This window comes from Hemiscyllium ocellatum, chromosome 35 (assembly GCF_020745735.1).
Source record: "Hemiscyllium ocellatum isolate sHemOce1 chromosome 35, sHemOce1.pat.X.cur, whole genome shotgun sequence".
Taxonomy (NCBI): Eukaryota; Metazoa; Chordata; class Chondrichthyes; order Orectolobiformes; family Hemiscylliidae; genus Hemiscyllium; species Hemiscyllium ocellatum.
Window position 1 is genome coordinate 11,741,199 of NC_083435.1, and position 19,906 is coordinate 11,761,104.

A 19,906-nucleotide genomic window follows, 5' to 3' on the forward strand; every position below is an offset into this window, starting at 1 on the left:
AGCCCTGTGATCAGTTTTAATCCTGATCAGTTAGGAGTCAAATGTACTTACTCAATCCTCCATCATTGATAGATGACCTTCATCAGCCTGCTCACACCACAAGTTCATTAGGAATGAATGACTTAAGACAAATTACTCAACACCCAGTTCCGTTCCAATCACCAAATGATTTATTTTACTTCAGTGTAAGTAAATCACTGTGTTAACCATGCACTTCTCCTCTGATCAAAAGAAATCATACCTTATTTATACCTTTATACCAGATCATCCTTGTTGATTACAGACCAAACACAATGTCAATTGCTTACAACTATATCCAGTTATGTTAATAATTAGGCATCAAGTGGTAATACAATTAGATTGTGAACAGTAGCACATCATGTCAATGTTCATCAGCAACCTTATTAGCCATCTTTAGACCTTCATAATGATTCTCACTACTCAGGATTTCCTTGTATCTACGAAATCCTGGTTTGCATGTTTCAGCACACACAGCTCAACTGCCTGCATAGTGATAATAGTTGTCCTGTTGAATAAACTTAAGCTTGTGGCAACAGTAACTACAGAAAAATGATCAATTTGGTGACCTCTGGATTTCCATACAATGAATCAATAGCATAGTCATAACCATTTTATAGCATACACTACAAATATGTGGTTACTGGCAGATGCCAGGGTGATAGATAAATGATTGATCCCAAAATAGCCATTCTCAAAATGCCTACCTTTCTAAATGTGGTTAATCTTTACTGGGTCTTATTGAATGTTACCAGAAACATCGGCGATTATTTTGTGACAATCTGATCTTGTAGATTCATTTTTAAGTTCAGTTCACTGACTGTGCCTCCATGCTGGTGATTTGCTGATCAAAGTTAGAGTTATAGAGCCATAGAGTCCTACGGCACGAAGGTCAGCCCTTTAGTCCAAACTGGTCCATGCCGACCAAAATGACCAACCACGCTAAACAGATTTCCTTGCACTTGGCCGATACCCTTCTAATCCTTTCCTATCCTTGTATTTGTCCAAATATATTTTAAACGTTGTTCATGCACCCACTTCAACCACTTCTGCTGTCAGCAGATTTCATATATGTACCATCCCCCATGTAAATATTTTGCCCCTCAGGTTCCCTTTTATTCTTTCCCTCTAAGCTTAAACTGATGCCATCTACTCTTCGATTCACAAACCCTGGGAAAATGACGAATGCATTCACCCTAACTATGTTTCTCATGATTTTATATTTCTTTCAGATCCCCTCTTCGTCGCCTATACTCTAAAGAAGAAATCATAGTTTGTCCAACCTCTCCCTATAACTCAGACCGTAGAATCCAGACAACATCCTTGTATATTTCTTCTGCACCCTTTCCGGCTTAACACCATACTTCCAATAACAAGGTGACCAAAACTGAACATAATACTCCAAGTGCGACTACATCAATGTACTGTATGGTTGCAACATAACTACCCAACTTCTATACTCAGTGCACTGACTGATAAAGTCAAAGGTGTCAAAAGCCTTCTTCACTGCCCTGTCTATCTGTAACTGTATTTCTAGAGAACCATGCACCTGAACTCCAAGGTCACTTCGTTCCACTATACTCCTGAAGGCCCTACCATTCACCATGAAACTTCTTGCTTGATTTGACTTTCCAAAAATGCAAGATCTCACACTTATCTAATTTAAATGTCATTTGCCGTTTCTCAGCCCAATTCCAAGCTGATGCAAATTCTGAGACACTTCCTCACTGTCCGTAGTACCATGTAATCTAGTATCATCTGCAAGCTTACTAATCATGCCTTGTATATTCTCATCCAAATCATTGATATAGATAAGAAACAGCATCGGCCCAGCAGCGGCCCCGGAGGCACTCTACTAGTCACAGGCCTCCAGTCCAACAAGCATCCTTCTATTATTACCTTCTGCTTCCTACCAACAAGCCAATTTTGCATCCAATTTGCCAGCTCCCACTGGATTACATGTGACTTAACCTTCCAGAGCAGCCTACTAAGTGAAACCTTGTCAAAGGCCTTATGAAATCCATATAGAGTATGTCTATTGCCCTACCCTCGTCAACCTTCCCGGTCACTTCATCAAGTTGACTGGTCGAGTGTGCCTCTGATGAAAAGTGAAGAAAATATTCCAGATATATTTCCTTTACCGACTATGCTCACCATTACGGCCTCACCTTCTAAACCTTGCCACTTGCAAGGACATGGCGACTTTCAGTTCATTTGTTTACATATGTTTTAGATTTATAGAATAGCAAAGTAGAATATTTTAATATACCCTGCTTCCAATGTGTCAAAATGTATCTATCTGTGAGGTGACTGACAGTCTTAAGTATGTAATCAATATTATTCTCAGCACAATTTGGGTTTATTTACAAATGTGTTCAAACATGGAATCATGTGCAATGTCGGACACTTGATCTGAATTTTGAAAGCAAAATGGGTTCCAATGGCAATACCCAATTTCCATTTATTCATTTCCTCACCTTACCCCAAACGACCCCCACCCCCTGCACACCCCACACGGCCCCACCTCCCCCCCCTACTCACCCTTGTCTGACAGAACTCCTTGCTAAGCTTACAATACCCAGTTCTGGTATAAATCTCATTTTCTTCTTTTTTCTTCTCTCTCTCCAACTTTGAAAGAGTCCCAAAGGATTAGTCTGAAATTGGCAGGGATACATTACAGGTGGATCTTTTAGCACTTGTTAATGCCACAGATTACCAGCGGTGCAGAATTGTCTCCATTGGTATTCATTCCCGGACAAAAGTATGGAAATATCTTCTCAGTGAAAGTGTGGGTGAAAGTGTGGATATGGGATATGTTGTCTGCATTGTAAAATGACACCTGTCCACCCTCATAATCCAGAAAGATACCTATCTTTTGGGGCTTCAGAGGTAGGACATTCAGGGTGTCAGAGCGGGTAGAGGTCGTAAAATATATTTTCCCTGCTCTCAGCCACACTGTCCAGTAACCATTCACAGGGCAGGAATCTATTTTCCCCTTTCTACCAGCTGACTCTCGAGCCACTCCAATTTCCCACTCAGTCTTGTTTTTAACCTTCACTTCCCAGTAATGTCTCCCTGATGTGAATCCTTCTGATCCCAGGGCAGAGTACCAGTAGTCAAATCTCTCATTGTTGTCCAGAATCTCCTGATCGTTGTCTCCAAGTCTCACCATGGTCTGGTCCTTAGACAGGATTAGCCGGGGATTTGCAGTGTTCGGATCCAGAGTGAGAGAGGCTGGAGCTGGAAAATAAATGTTGAAATAGCACTGTCAGTGACAGTGGGCAATTTAGGGTTGGAGGTAGGATAAAGCTGGAAAGGGGGTAAGAAAGAGAATAAAGAAAGTGATACATGGTACGAGGAGAAAGTGACCATTGGAAGGAATTGGTCACTGAGGAGTTGAGATTAATTCTGTAAGGGATCACCTGTTGTCAGTCAGTTGGGAGTGAGTTGAGGTGGAACTGTGTTGGTTCTTGAGGCACAGTGGGAGTGTCCCTACTTCTGAAATAGCAGGTCTGGGTTCAAGCCTCACCTCTTCCAGATGTGTGTAATAGCATGCCTGAACAGGTTGATTAAAATTATTTGGAGGCAGAACTAGTGAGGAGGGCAAGAAGTGTGCGGAATGTGAACCTTTGCGATCGGGTGTTGAAAGCGAACATACGGAGAGGTGAGACAATAAGCAGGAAAATGTGAGGTCTGCAGATGCTGGAGATCAGAGCTGAAAATGTGTTGCTGGAAAAGCGCAGCAGGTCAGGCAGCATCCAAGGTACAGGAAATTTGACGTTTCGGGCAGAAGCCCTTCATCAGGAAACGTCGAATTTCCTGTTCCTTGGATGCTGCCTGACCTGCTGCGCTTTTCCAGCAGCACATTTTCGGCTGAGACAATAAGCAGGATGGCAGAAGGAGAAAAGGAAAGTAGGAGTAAAGGAGAGACAAAGCATGAAAGTACAAAGAGGGATAGCTTGAATTTTGAAGAAAACTAAGGAAGTAGGCTGGAGAGGAAAGAATTAGAGTGCACAATGCTGAATGCTTGAACGTGTGCCAGATTGGAGGAAGTACAGGATGAAGGATGGTGTTGGGAAAACATTTGGCTCAGATGTGAAAACTACTGAACAGAGAGCCAAAGAGCATGGTGGAACATTGATGAAAGAAATAATAGAGGTGACAAGGAGAGTGACAGCATTTGAGGAAGAGGTAAAAGGAAGACCATAACATCAGAAAACAGAAAGACCCACATGGGAAGTGAAGAGGAACTGCAGAATGAAAAGAAGGTTCAAAAGAAAGAGAGAGAGACAGCAGAGGACGGTGAGGGGAAGGAAGGGAAGAAAGGAAAATTGGGCGGGACCAACAGTAATTAGGAGAAAAGAGAGCTAATGTGATTTTGAGACCGAAGTAGAGCACTGATTGGAAGACAGAAGTAGAACTGATGATGAAGAAAGTATACAGGGCACTGAGGTAAGGTGTGAGTTGGATGGTGAAGGTAACAGATAGTATAAAGAATCAGGGCATATCCAAAGCAGAAATAGGCAAGAATATTCAGTATGTAAAAGGAATGGAAGAGATGTGCAGGGAGAAAATCAGTCAGGGGTGAAGATTGATGCAGAGATAATAGGCGATAGAAGTGGTACAACTTAACAGAAAAGACAAGTGTGTGTGTGTGTGTGTGTGTGTGTGTGTGTGTAAAGAGGTGAGTGGATGAATATGGATTGTAAGGAAGGAGAAAATGAGTCTAGAGTCATTGAGTTATACGACATGGAAGCATACCCTTTGGTCTAATTTGTCCACATCGACCAGATTTCCTCAATTAATATAGTCCCATTTGCCAACATTTGGCCGATATCCCTCTAAACCCTTCCTATTCGTGTATTCTTGATGCCCTAGGCTCCACTATTGTCTCTGGCAGCTCATTCTTTCAATCCATCATCCTCTGCATGAAAAGGTTGCCCCTTAGATCCCTTTTAAATCTTACCCATCAGCTTAATCCTATGCTCTCTAGTTTGGACTCCCTTGTTCTGGGAAAAAAAAAGACTTTGGCTATTCATCCTATTCATGTCCTTTATGATATTATAAACCTCCAGAAGGTCACTCTTCTCCCCTCCCCCGACTCACTGATACTCCAGAGAAATATATCCCCAGCATCTCCTTACAGCTCAAAACCTTCAAAGCAGACAACATCCTTGTAAATCTTTACTGACCTTATAATCCTGGTGTCTGATATCTGTTATGTATAAAGTCTTATTAGGCACAATTAGGCATTTTTTAGGGTTATCAAATATTTTAATTTCACAGTGTTGCGATTTCAAATGCTAATGAGTTAAATTTGGTTTGGCTTGGTTTCTTTGTGTTGTAACACACTGAAAGAAGAGGGAGTGGATGGGGAGAGCAACAGAAAAGCCAGAAGAAGTTGGAGTCAAGGCAAAGGAGTTTAGGTAAAAACAGCAAATTGATGATAAGAGATGATATCAGAGGCCAGAAGTGGGGAAGGAGGAAGCATAATTGTTGGAACAGGGATGCTGTATGTTTCAAAGAGCAAGGAACCTGACAATTGTAGCAAGGATCCTTTAACATTTGTTAGAAAATGCAGCAATTGAAGTTTATGTTGCAGAAGAACCGGAGCCTTGGGTTTCTGTAATCACATCGAGTTCTGGTTGCAGAATGGTTTGATTGTTCTATGGTCTTTTGCTGAAGAAAACCATGTAATTGATTCTCATGTAATTGAACAAATTAGAGCGAAGTGATCATATTTCGACCAAATCATGAGCACTCTCCATTCTCTGCAGTCAAAACCCAGTTCAGACCGGAAGAAATCAAATTGTCTTTCTAATGGCTGTTCCTCTAAGTGTTGGGTCTTACTTGATTCTTCAGACACCTCTTATAAATGAACCTCATCCCCTTTGAATCTTCCACACCAATGGAAGCATTCAAGGACATTCAAAATGAAAACTACTGATCAGAAAGAACCAACAAAACAGTCGTGAGCAAAGATTTACTAACTTCTTTCGCAGTTCTGTATGCGTGTGCGTGTGACCCATTTCATAAGATGTGAGTTTCGGTTTGAACTGTTGCATGCTTTTTTAAGAAGGCATACTGTGTGTTAGCTTTTATTGGTCGAGGGAGGGAGTTTCAGAGCCACCGAGTCATGCTGCAGCTGTACAAAACTCTAGTCCAGCGGCACTTGGAGTATTGCACATAGTTCTGGTCACCTCATTATAGAAAGGATGTGAAAGCTTTGGAAAGGTTTCAGAGGAGATTTGCTAGGATGCTGCCTGGTATGGAGGGAAGGTCTATTAGGAAAGGCCTGATGAGGAAAGGCTGAGGAACTTGAGGCTGTTTTCATTAAAGAGAAGGTGGTTGACAGGTGACTTAATTGAGTCATATAAGATAATCAGAGGATTAGATAAGGTGGACAGTGAAAGTTTTTTTCCTCAGATGGTGATGGCGAGCACGAGGGGACATAGCTTTAAATTGAGGGGTGATAGATGTAGTTCAGATGTCAGAGTTAGTTTCTTTACTCCGAGCATAGGAGGAACATGCAATTCACTGCTTGCAGCAGTCATAGACTCACTAACTTTAAGGGCATTTAAATGGTCATTGTCTAAACATATGGGTGACAGTGAAACAGTGGACAACAGATGGGCTTCAGATTGGTTCCTCAGGGCAGCACAACATTGAGGACCGAAGGGCCTGTACCGCCCTATAATGTTCTATGTTCTACATTCTATGACAATTTATAACTTCCTCCATGTAGCCAGAATCTAATTATTTTTAATCAGTAATAACTTGTCAAGTACAGCAACCTCGTCCAAGCTTTTATCAAGCTAGGACTGATAATCTTGTAATTTTTTTCTACTTACTATAAAATCCTTAAGTTTTGTGATATCTCTGGGAAAGGTGTGACTTGATTTCAAGTGTGCTATCTCAGTGAGTCATAGCAGTTAGATTTGAGAAATTAAAATCTACGATCATCTGGCTTCTGGATAACAAAACAAATGTAGGTGGGCCTGACAGCAGTGAGGAAGTTAAAATCTGTCTACAGAGGGGTATGGGCATTTGACATGACTGGCTAATATTTTCGCTGATTGAATATAATGTGAGAAACTGAGTTTATGTACTTTGGGGGATGAATAGATGAATATCATTTAACTGGATAAAGTCTGAAAATTGCAACTGTACAATTGGATTTGGATGATCATGTGCATGAATTGCAAATGGCATACAAGTTTCAGTAGGTCACAGGGAAGAAAATATGGGATGTTGGATGTTATCTCAAAGTTAATGTAGTTTATTTTATTGTTATTCGTTTGTGGGATGTGAGCATCTATTGTCCATTCCAAGTTGCCTGGAAGGAGTTAGGAGTTAGGAGTCAGGAGTCAGGAGTCACATTGCTGTGGAACTGGAGTCACATGTCGGCCAGCGCAGGTAAGGATGGAAGATTTCTGTGCCTGAAGGACATTAGTGAAATGGAAGTGTTTTAAGGTTAGGGTCTATGTGTTTCTTAATTCTCATTTTGTGGGAGCCCAACACACTGATGCAAAGGACAAGGCTGAAACAATTGCAACTATCTACAGTGTCACTGAGGCAAAGCCATGGGATGCTCTCCCTAATGCCAGCATGTTTCTACTTAAATTAAATACTTACAATGGTTCAAGGGGGCAGTTGACCACCACATTCTCAAGGGCAGGTTGAAATGGGCAATAGGTGTTAGACCAGCTAGCAATGCTTGCAGCAGTGAATGATTAAAATAAGCCTGATGTACTAACTACACATTCTATATTTACATAATCCTGAATACCATAGTATCAGGGTTTTGAGCCTTTAGATAATTCAATTCACTACACGTAGTGTCGGAACGTACTGGGTACTGAAACACTTGAATGTTGCTAGTAAACATACGTGCGATTTCTTAAAAAGAATCTACTTAATTCCATCTTAGAAATATTCAGGGGCACAGCTTAATTCTGCTCTGCACAATTTCACCTTTTAAACAAGAGGGTTCCAAACATTCACAAATATCTAAGAGAAGAAATATATTGTGAAGTATCAGTTTTCAGTGAATGATGATTTTTAAAGTAAAAGCCTCTCATTCTAGTTGCACCCATTAAAGCAAACATCCTCTCTAAACCTATCCTATCAGGAGTTTTCGTGATTTTATACGTTTCAATCAAATTGTCTCTTACTCCAAAATCCAATCAATACAACGATAGCCTGTATTGCTATGTTTACATTCCTACTAACATCCATAATTTTACACTTTCCTGTATTATTTCGGTTTATCATTTGCTGGTAGCTGCTAATATAACTATTAATATATGTTTCTACCTCCATCTGTTTTGTTTAGAGTGTACGATTCCATCTATATTTGTGTCAACTACCAACTTGGAATCATGCCATCTAAACCTAAATGTAAGTAATATACATCAAATGTAAACATTTGTTGTCATTGGACTGATTTCTGAAACTAATGAAGAACATCTTATATCATGGCAATCTCAAAAACACCCACTAACTCAATGCAGTTACCTAATCTAACTCCTTTACATGTTGCTGATGAGCTTTGAGCTTTTTTTCTACAATGACCTGCAAAGTAGCATATTCTGAAAACATTCTGAAAAACTAATTACGTATTTGTGATGTCGAAGACCACATAGAATCTGCCTGAATGGGAAGCGATGGCCTAGTGGCAAAATAGTCAGACTGTTAATCCACAGACAAGGATGAAATTACGACACATCTGGATAACAATAGCAGGATAGGTCAGAGCCAGCATGGATTTATGAAGGGGAAATCATGCTTGACTAATTTTCTGGAATTTTTTTAGGATAAAAAGCTGAAGATGGACAAAGGAGATCCAGTGGATGTAGTGCACCTGGACTTTCATAAAGCCTTTGATAAAGTCCCACATAGGAGGTTAGTGAGCAAAATTAGGGCGCATGGTTTTGGGGGCAAAGTACTGATTTGGATTGAAAACTGGTTAGCTGACAGGAAACAAAGAGTAGTGATAAACGGCTCCCTTTTGAAATGGCAGGTGGTGACAAGTGGGGTACCGTAGGGATCAGTACTGGGACCACAGCTTTTTACAATATATATTAATGATATAGAAGATGGTATTAATAGTAACATTAACAAATTTACTGATGATACAAAGCTGGGTGGCAGAGTGAAATGTGAGGAGGGTGGTAGGAGATTATAGGGTTAGGTGAGTGGACAGATGCATGGCAGATGCAGTTTAATGTGGATAAATGTATGGTTATTCACTTTGTTGGCAAGAACAGGAAGGCAGATTACTACCTAAATGGAGTCAAGTTAGGTAAAGGGGCAGTACAAAGAGATCTGGGTGATCTTGTTCACCAGTCAAGGAAGGCAAGCATGCAGGTACAGCTGGTAGTGAAGAAACCTAATAGCATGCTGGCCTTCATAACAAGAAGGATTGAGTATAGAAGCAAAGAGGTCCTCCTGCAGCTGTGCAGGGCCCTGGTGAGACCACACCTGGAATATTGTGTGCAGTTCTGGTCTCCAAATTTGAGGAAAGACATTCTGGCTATTGAGGGATTGCAGCGTAGGTTCACGAGGTCAATTCCTGGAATGGTGGGACTATCTTATGTTGAAAGATTGGAGCAACTGGGCTTGTATACCCTCGAGTTTCGAAGACTGAGAGGGGATCTGATTGAGGCGCATAAGATTATTAAGGGATTGGACACCCTGGAGGCAGGAAACATGTTTCCACTGATGGGTCAGTCCTGAACCAGAGGACACAGCTTAAAAATAAGGGGTAGGCCACTTAGGATAGAGATGAGGAGAAACTTCTTCACCCAGAGAGTGGTGGATGTGTGGAATGCTCAGTCCCAGAAGGCAGTGCAGGCCCAGTCTCTGGATTCGTTTAGGAAAGAGTTGGATAGAGCTCTCACGGATAGTGGAATCAAGGTTATGGAGATAAGGCAGGAACAGGATACTGATTGAGGATGATTAGCCATGATCATAATGAATGGTGGTGCTGGCTCGAAGGGCAAAATTCCAGTACCTATTGTTTATTGTCTATTGTAACAATGTGGGGATCCAGGGTGAATCCTGCCACGGCAGATGATGCATTTTGTATGGTGGCAGGGCAGCTGATTCGAGCAGTTAGTGAAGTATGCCATATTCTGGAGTTTAGTAAGAGTGGCAAAGGGTTCAAGAGCAACAAGGTGATACTGAACTTTTTAAAAAAGCATGCCAGAACTCAGCTCGAATATTGTGCACAGTTCTAGGTGGCACAAAAAGGAAAGGTGTTGAGGCGTTGGTAAAAGTTCAAAACAGAGTTACAAGAAGGAATCAAGCGATGGGAAACTTCTGGTATGAGAAGCGTTGAACTATTAGACGTGTTGAAATAGTTCTCCTGCGATAGCAGAAGGCTAAGAGGACAAATGATAGATGGTTTCAAAACCATGAGAATGCTGGCTAGAATACATAAGGAGAAGGTGTTTCCACTTGCAACTGTGTCGAGAGTAAGATAGGACATAAAATAATTTGTAAAGGAATCAAGTGTGACGTGAGATCTTGTCTAACACGATGAAGGCTCATGTTTGAAATGCACTCTCTGAAGTGTGGTGAGACAGCTTCTATCAAGAGTGAAATTGATGATATTTTGAATAAAAACAGTAACCAAGGATTTGGGAAAGGACAGAAGAATGGTATTTTTTTTTAAATCATTTGAGAGCATGGAAAGGCACAATGGTTTGAATTGGTCCTTTATGCAAAATCACCATTCTGCAATTACGTGAATATGTTTCTTCATTATCACTGATTCAAAGTGGTGAAACTAGCTTCCTAACAACACAGAGTGCCCACTTGCAGCTGGTCAAAAATCATGCACATAAGCCTTCTCAAGGTGAGCAGCAAATACCTGAGATAGCTGAATGACTATAGTAAACAAAAGTAAGAAATGTAAAACAACTGACAGATTTATAGAGATAGAACAGTAGGACATGCATGATGGCAACATAATCTCAGTGCTGCAGGACACTTGTGTGATCCAAGTTAAAAATGGTGGTATACCAAAAAGCACTATGTCACACTCTGAGGTGGATGACTCATCAGGAATGGGAAATTATTGGAAGATTTTCTCATTCACTTGAGATTGTGTTAACTTATCAATTCTATCTGAAAGGCTTTTGTGAACAAGGTGTGCGAAATTACATTAATTCTGAAGATTATAGTGTATTATTAGCTTGAGTTAAAACCTTGTGGTAGTATATTATTGGGTCTCGGGTTTAGAATCGAGTGGTGCTGGAAAAGCACAGCAGGTCAGGCAGCATCCAAGGAGCAGGAAAATCTATGTTTTGGGCAACCCGACAGTAATTAGACTGTGGGATCAGTGAGTCAGGAAGAAAGGCAAGGGAATATAAGTTCAAGTTTAATCACAGGAACTATTAATCTACATATAGGTTAGGTGAAAGAGATTGGTGAAAGTAGTCAGGCAGATGAATCAATGTATTGCTTGTGGATATTATTTAAAGGAGCAAACATACCAGAAAACAAGTATTCTAGATATAATTAATGACTTCATTGGAAAAGCTCCAATGAAGCTCTAGCTGTCAATGCAAAATAATCTGATTAAAATTCACAACTTGTAAAAAAGAAGACTGAGTAAGAAAGTGAGTTTTCAGTAATTCAAAACTCTTATCAGGCTCAAGTGAATTTTGAAAGATGAGATGAGATAAAGCAGTGATGAGTCAGTGACAGACATTTAAGATAATTTGTAATAGGCAAACATACATGACAAATGGAAAGAAAGACTCTTTCAAAAGTTATCTGCACACATTCTCACCTTGACCAATGTTTTGAATTACGATTATAAAATGATGTGCTTTTCGCACAATGTTTTAGTTTTAAAATACTGATGAAAAAGGATGGACCAGATCAAAAAGAGGAAGTTCTCATTTGGAGGAAGGCTAACTTTGAAGGCATTAGGCAAGATCTTTCAAAAGCTTATTGGGGGTAGATGTTCTCAGGTAAATGGGATATCTGGAAAATGGGAAGCCTTCAGAAATGCGATAACGGAATCTAGAGATGGTATTTACGTGTTAGGGTGAACGGAAAGGCTGGCAGTTCTGGGGAATGTTGGATGACTAGAGAAATAGAGAATTTGGTTATGAGAAGGAAGAAAGAATATGTCAGGTATAGACAGCATAGATCGAGTGAATCCTTAGAAGACAATAAAGCCAGTAGGCGTATGCTTAAGAGGGAAATCAAGAGGGCAAAAATGGGACATAATATAGGTTTGGCAAATCGAATTAAGGAGAATCCAAAGGGTTTTTAAAAATACATTGAGGACACAAAGGTAACGAGGGAGAGAAAAGGGCTCCCCAAAGATCAGCAAGGCGGTCTTTGTCTGAAGCCACAAGAGATGGGGATATAATAAAACGAGTATTTTGCATCAGTGTTTACTGTTGAGAAGGACATGGAAGACAGAATGCAGGAAAATAGATGGTCCCATCTTGAAAAATGTCCATATTACAGAGGATGAAGTGCTGGATGTCTTGAAATGCATAAAAATGGATAAATCCCCAGGACCGGATCTGGTGTACCCAAGGGCTCTGTTGGAAGCTAGGGAAGTGATTGCTGGACCCCTTGCTGAGATATTTGGATCATTGGTAGTCACAGGTGAGGTGCTGGAAAATTGGAGGTTGGCTAATGAGGTGCCACTATTTCAGAAAGGTGGTAAAGAAAATCCAGGAAACTATGGACCTGCCAGCCTGATATCATTGATGGGCAAGTTGTTGGAGGGAATCCTGAGGGACAGAATGTATTTGGAAATACAAGGACTGATTAGGGATCACCAACAGGCTTTGTACATGGAAAACCATGTCTTACAAACTTGATTGACTGTTTTGAAGAAGTAAAAATTGATTGATGAGGAGAGAGATAGATGTAATCTATTGGACTTCAGTAAGGTGATCGACAAGGTTTCCCTTTGGAAACAGGTTAGCACGGTTAGATCTCATGGAATACAGGGAGAACTAGCCATTTGGATACAGAACTGGCTTAAAGATAGAAGGTGGTGGTGGAAGGTTGTTTTTCAGACTGAGGCCTATGACCAGTGGATTGCCACAAGGATCGGTGCTGAGTCCATTTCTTTTCATCACTTATATAAATGCTTTGTTTGTGAGCATAAGAGGTATAGTTTGTAAGTTTGCAGATAACACCAAAATTGAGGTGTAGTGGACAATGAAAGTTATATCAGATTGCAAAGAGATCTTGATCAGATGGGCAAATAGGCTGAGGAGTGGCAGATGGAGTTTAATTTAGATAAATGCGAGGTGCTGCATTTTGGAAAAGCAAATCTTAGCAGGACTTATATACTAAATGGTAAGGTCCTCGGGAGTGTTGCTGAACAAAGAGACCTTGGAATGGAGGTTCATAGCTCCTGAAAGTAGAGTCGCAACGAGATAAGATAGTGAAGACAACGCTTGGTATGCTTTCCTTTATTGGTCAGAATATTGAGTACAGGAGTTGGGAAGTCACGTTAAGGCTGTTATTGCATGCAAATCTGATTTGCTTCCTATGTCGTGAAATTTGAAAGGGTTCAGAAAAGATTTGCAAGGATGTTTCCAGGATTGGACGATTTGAGCTATCGGGAGAGGTTGAACAGGTGGGAGGCTGTTTTCACTGGAGCATTGGAGGCTGAGTGGTGACCTTATAGAGGTTTATAAAATCAGGAGGGGCGTGGACAGGATAAATAGCCAAAGTCATTTACCTGAGGTGGGGGAGTCCAGAACTACACAACATAGATTTAGGGTGAGAGGGGAAAGATACAAAAGAGGCCTAAAGGACAACGTTTTCATGAAGAGGGTGGTACGTGTATGGAATGACCTGCCAGAGGAAGTGGTGGAGGCTGGTACAATTGCAACATTTAAAAGGCATCTGTATGGATATGTGATTGGAAGTATTTGGAGGGATACGGGTCGGGTGTGATAAGTGGGATTACATTAGGTTGGACTATCTGGTCAGCATGGACGAATTGGACTGAAGGGTCTGTTTCCATGTTGTACATCTCTATGACTGACTCTAGATCGCCTATTAATATTTTAGTTTAGACTTACAGTGTGGAAACAGGCCCTTCGGCCCAACAAGTCCACACCAACCCGCCGAAGCGCAACCCACCCATACCCCTACATTTACCCCTTACCTAACACTATGGGCAATTTAGCATGGCCAATTCACCTGACCCGCACATCTTTGGACCGTGGGAGGAAACCGGAGCACCCGGAGGAAACCCACGCAGACACGGGGAGAACGTGCAAACTCCACACAGTCAGTCACCTGAGTCGGGAATTGAACCCGGGTCTCTGGTGCTGTGAGGCAGCAGCGCTAACCACTGTGCCACCGTGCCGCCCGTATCTTACCATCTTCAGCAAAACTCAACATAGTGCTGTATAAATGTAGTTTCATTACCAGAAAATCATGCTGTAATCTTCAACTAATACAAAAAGATTATTTACTTTGTTCCATAATACCAAGAGTTTCATACACATAAATTTCCAAAGCAACAGAATATGAGGTTCGGTAGGAGCCATCGAATGTGAGCTTTTAATCTGAAGATTTGCAGTCTCTTTAGTCCATGCACAATTGGATTTGTAATTAAGGGATTGTGAGTATAAGTTTACCTGGGTCAATACTGTTAATCATTTCTCTCCATATCACGTACTGTAAAGGGCCTTTGAACTTTCCAGCAGACAGGGTGGTGGCTTCTGTTGAGATTTGCGGAGTTTCATCGCTAATCCTGTACGTATTAAACCATTGATGTTGTCAATTCATCTTTATTAGAACTTCAAATGAATTATATGAATGTTCAATCTATCTAAACATCCCAATCGTTCATGTTAGATCAAATGTGACAATGATATTTTAATCTCATTTCAACACAGAAGGAACAGGTAAATTCGTATTTCATTGAAAGAAAATGTTTTCAGCCTGATAACAGGTTAGTTGCTGCACTGTTACATACTGGGGATGTTTGTGCCACAGTGGGGAACATTTGTGTTTTTTGCTTTGTAACATTTGTGTTCACATCACACTGCATGGCTCATCATAATGCGCTTTCAAAGTGCAGCCTAAATATAATTCAATAATCATTTTATACAAATTACAAAAGAAAGTGGACTCAACAGAGATACTTGTGGCATACTGCTGGTCATAAGTCTCTTGTCTGAAAAGCAATCTGCATTATCACTTTCTGTCTTCTCCCTTCGAACCAATTTTGTATCAAATTGGCTAGTTCTCCCTGCATTCCATGTGATCTGACCTTGCTGACTAGTCTGCCATGCTGAACTTCATAAAGTTCAGGTCGACCACTCTGCCTTCATCAATGCTCTCCGTAACTTCTCCAAAAAACCCAATTAAGTTAGCGACTCACAATTTCCCACACACAAAGCCATGTTGACGATCACTCATTTGTTCTTGCCTTTCCAGATACATATCTGCTTGCCTTTATTGGTCGGCCATGATGTGGAAATGCCGGTGTTGGATTGGAGGAGACAAAGTCAGAAGTCACATGACACCAGTTTATTGCCCAACCAGTGAAGTCTTCACCTGATGAAGGAGCAGTGCTGAAAACTTGTGGTTTCCAATAAAGTTGTTGGACTATCAATTGGTGTCATGTAACTTCTGACCGAATCGGTCAGTGCACTGAGTATTGGAGTTGACAGGTCATGTTGCAGCTGTAAAGGCATTGGTGAGGCCACTTTTGGAATGTTCCGATAGCAGGGAGATCTGAACTGAATGTAAGGGTGTTGTGAAACTCGAAAGGGTTCTGAAAATATTTACAAAGATGCTGCCAAGGTTGGAGGTTGAGGTTTAGGGAACAACTGAAAAGGTTGGGGCTGTCTTCCTTTGAGCATTGGAGGCTGAGGGGTGACCTTGCACTAATTTATAAAATCATGAGGGACAGAGAGTGAATAGCCAAGGTCTTTTCCGCAGGGTGGTGGAGTCCAAAACAAGAATGCATAGGTTTAAGGTGAGAGGCAAAAGATTCTAAAGGGAGCTAAAGGACAACTTGATAGTGCATGCGTGGAATAGTCTGCCAGATGAAGTGGAGGCTGGTAAAAAAAAACATTTAACTAGCACCTGGATGGATAAATGAATAGGAAAGGTCAGAGGGTTATGGGTCAAATGCTGGTTAATGGAACTAGATTAAAAAAGGATACTTGGTCGGCAAGGACGAGTTAGAGTGAAGCATTTGTTTCCGTCGCTGTACAGATATCTGACTGCTCCACAGCTCTCATTGGAGGAATAACACCTTATCTTCTGTCTGGGCGCCCAACAGCCCGGAGGACTCAACACTGAGCTCCAATTTCAAATGACCTCCCACCCTATTCCCAACTACCTGCCCACCCCCCTCCATCTGCCACCAACCTGATTCATTCCTCTCATTGACCAACTAGGTTATACTAACTGACTTCATCTATCCCACTTCCCCACCACCCCTTTTTTCTTCAGCTCCCCCCAGTCCTGAAGAAGGGTTACACCTGAAACATCCACTTCTGCACCTCCTGATGCTGCTTGGCTCGCTGTGTTCTTTCAGCTCCCTGCTTGTCTACTAATTTTAAATCAATCATTTGCTGGCATGAAAGTTGGCATTTTCATGATTACACTTCATTCTTCCAGACTTAAGCATGTATTTGAAAATACATGCTGCCATAGCAATTTAAATCACTTCACAATCAGTTCACTGTATGACTGGTGTAGATCAGAATGGTACCAATTGCATGGTGTGAATTCCATTTCTATCTGGTATTGATGAGGAGCTTACCTGTCACAATGGGTAAGACCCATTTTCTGGCTTGGAAATAAAGATACCATTATGCCAAACAGCAGAAGGTAAGCATTTCACCTACTCAGTTAATAGTTTACAAACAATTTTCATCAATGCATGTAAAAAAGGAAGCTGAAATATTAGAAGCTGTTATTACCTGGAAATGAACTACAAATTTCAAAGCAACATTACATTAGATTCCAAAAAATACTGTTTTTCTCTCTCTACAGACCTGCTGAGTTTCTTCAGCCGATTGTGTTCTAATTCTCATAATAAAACGCAATTTTCCCGGAATCCTACCTGTCGCCTCCTTGTTGCCATAAGAAATCTTTGATTTCAACCACAGCTCAGTTGACAGCTATCCCTTGTTAAATTTCTTGTAAATTTCTTGTTAAACCTCTCTACTTCGCGACATACCACTCTTTTATAAATAAGTCGTCTCAAATCTATTTCCTCGCCTGTGTTCATATCTGCTGGCGTGGGTTACTTTTAATTTCTTTATTTTCTAAGATCATGCTGACATTAGAGTATAAAAAGAGAACACTGTGGTCATTTAGGTTACGATTTTCTCGGGTTCGTCGGTGGTCTCTGGACATTCCAAAGGCAACTATGTCTCAGGCAGCCGGCGGCTTGCAAGTGATCATTGCAGACCTTGAGAATGGTATTTTGTGTGCAATCTACAATGTCATTTAATACTTTTTTCAGAATGGTTTTCTACATAATCACACTTGTTATTGCATGAAAACAGACAAGGGTGAATCAGATTGGAATAATTTTCACTCAACTAAAAACGCTCTTAAGACATAATTATGAAGAATAAGCACGAAAGAAATGTGTTTCCTGCAGTCATAACATTAGTCTGAGATATTTTAAATGAATTACTTCCATAAAGTTTCAATACTGAGATTATCTTACCTTCTCTTCCGACCAAATGACACCTGAAAAGAAAGACAAGCAATGAGCAAAATAGTAACTGAATTCAGGAGGAAGTAGGTTGAAATGAAGGAAAACCAAACAGTTGAATTTTAACGTGAAGGACAAAGTGACGCATTTTGAAAAGAAGAATGTGAAGGGACAATATAAACTAAATAATGCAATTAATTAAAAAAAACAGGAACAGAGAGGTTTGGTGTATTAAGTATAACAATCAGCAAGAATACAGAATAATAAATTAGGGAGTTTTCCATTTCTCATGACAAAGAATGGCGGACAGTGAAGGGAACAGATTCAGCAGGTGTTTTCTAGAAGGGTTCGACGAGAAGGAAAAGAATTCAACTGTCCCTTCCAACCCCCTCCCCCAACCAATTCGCCCAACACTCGAAATATCAACTAATTGCTTAACCTTTACAAAAAGGGTGCAGGCGTGATAGACCAAGTTGTTTCCTTCTGGTCTGCAGCATTTGATATTTAGATTATATGCTGTCAGATTCTGAACCCTCAATAACAATTCGTCTCACACACCAGTGACTCTCATTCTTCATTCACAACACACACATACACGCACACAACGTTGAGATGTGTCTCAACTAAATAGGGAATTCCAGGAAAAAAAATTATGCATATGTAACAAAAAGAAATTCCACATCAGCTTTCAAATCATACTTCTAAGTAGCGCGAGATTCCAGGTATTCCAGAGATTCTGTAGGAGTTTAAGAGCAATTAATTCAGCAACATCAGGAAAATCGTCCAGTGCTGGTCATAAATTCTAATTTATTCTGTTTCTTTCTTTTTAGTAAATGTCACATTCATTGCATAGTTGTGATCAGTTATTCTAAAACTCTGCAAAGTCTGACTGATCTGATCCGGAAGGTTCTGTCTCACCTTCAGAAATGCCTGCACGTCGTTTTGCTCCATGAGAGTCTGCAAACTTGAGCGTTTTTCCTCAATAGATTTTAATCTCTCCTGAATCTCTTGAACGTGTTTCTCCATTGGTTCTACAATCCTCTTCTCTTCTTTCCAGAGATCGCTGAGTAACCGCTGCTCTTTCGCGGTGAGAATCTGGTGCAATTCTCTGAACTCGGATTTGATGTGCTTCTCCAAACTGGCCGCCTGTTCCTACCATATGAATTGCGAAACAGCATTAGATTTAAAAGTGGGTAACGTCGCTTGGTTTCGACGCCATCTTGGATGACAGAATAAATTACCAAATAAATTGCTTAAATGATAGAATACTGAATAAATGAATATTAAATTGATAATACTAAAACTGAAACAGGTTAAATATTTCATCTTTCCCTCTCCGCAGATTTCACCGTCTTTACTCCTCGCCGTCCGACAGCATAAATATCCCCCGATTAACCGAACAAAATTAGCAACAATGCCAGGAATCCTGTACAGGGAGGCCTCACCTTAAGATCAGAAATCTTCTGTTTCAGCTTCTTTTCGGATTCTTGCTCAACCGACTGATCGCCTATGAGAGATTCTAACGAAGATTTCACACGTTTCTGGAATTCGAGGAATAAATAAATCAGATTTAAAATGGCTAGCTGAGAATATGATTAGATGAACAATTCATAAAATGTCTTCTGTTGTACCTTGTACATTTCAATGGCTTCCTCAATCGGCAGTTCGCGGTGCTGTCCATGTCCAGGCGAATCTTTGCAAGTTTCACAGATCAATTTGTTTTCAGTTTGACAAACCCACTTCAATTCTTTCCCGTGGTCGTCACAAGTTTGTTGATTTTCCTTGACTTTTGGAACCTGTTTTGCCTGTCGAGCTTTCTCGGCCAGGTTCTCTAAGACTTTATTTATCCTGAGGTCTCTGCGTGGAAACCTCTCTCTACATTCCGGACAGGAGTTTATGTCCTTTTCCCGACTCTTGGTGATGCAGGAGCGGCAAAAGTTATGACCACAGTCCAGCGAAATCGGATTAGTGAAGAATTCATGGCAAATTGGACAAATTATCTCTTCGGTCCAGTTCTCTTCCTTCTGCTTGGAAGCCATGTTCGCGCTTTGTACTTCCTGATCCAAACTGTTTGACTTGGATTCTCGTACGCTGCAGAACAGCTTCAGATCCGCGATTTTCCGATTAAATCCCGATCCAACACTAACTAATTATAATTTCAAACATGTTTTTGTTATATAGACCATTTTAACTGGTAGA

The 19,906-nt window shown here is 40.7% G+C and overlaps 1 protein-coding gene across 1 annotated transcript; it reads right to left on the reverse strand.

Moving 5' to 3' along the window:
• Window positions 1–2,707: 2,707 nt before the first annotated feature.
• On the reverse strand, window positions 2,708–19,746 carry LOC132832966 (zinc-binding protein A33-like). The gene is made up of 6 exons (XM_060851213.1): window positions 19,339–19,746; window positions 19,153–19,248; window positions 18,626–18,859; window positions 17,720–17,742; window positions 14,658–14,773; window positions 2,708–3,258 (listed from the first exon to the last, which is right to left on the reverse strand). The coding sequence occupies exons 1-6, from the start codon at window positions 19,744–19,746 to the stop codon at window positions 2,708–2,710; spliced, it is 1,428 nt and encodes a 475-aa protein (XP_060707196.1).
• Between the last annotated feature and the right edge of the window lie 160 nt (window positions 19,747–19,906).

Coding starts and splice junctions, on each gene's coding strand:
- LOC132832966 (XM_060851213.1), bottom strand. CDS start 19,746: ATGGCTTCCAAGCAGAAGGAAGAGAACTGGACCGAAGAGATAATTTGT. Junction 18,860..19,152: donor AGAAGATTTCTGATCTTAAG/GTGAGGCCTCCC, acceptor TTCATATGGTAG/GAACAGGCGGCCAGTTTGGA. Junction 17,743..18,625: donor ACGTGCAGGCATTTCTGAAG/GTGAGACAGAAC, acceptor CTTTCTTTTCAG/GTGTCATTTGGTCGGAAGAG.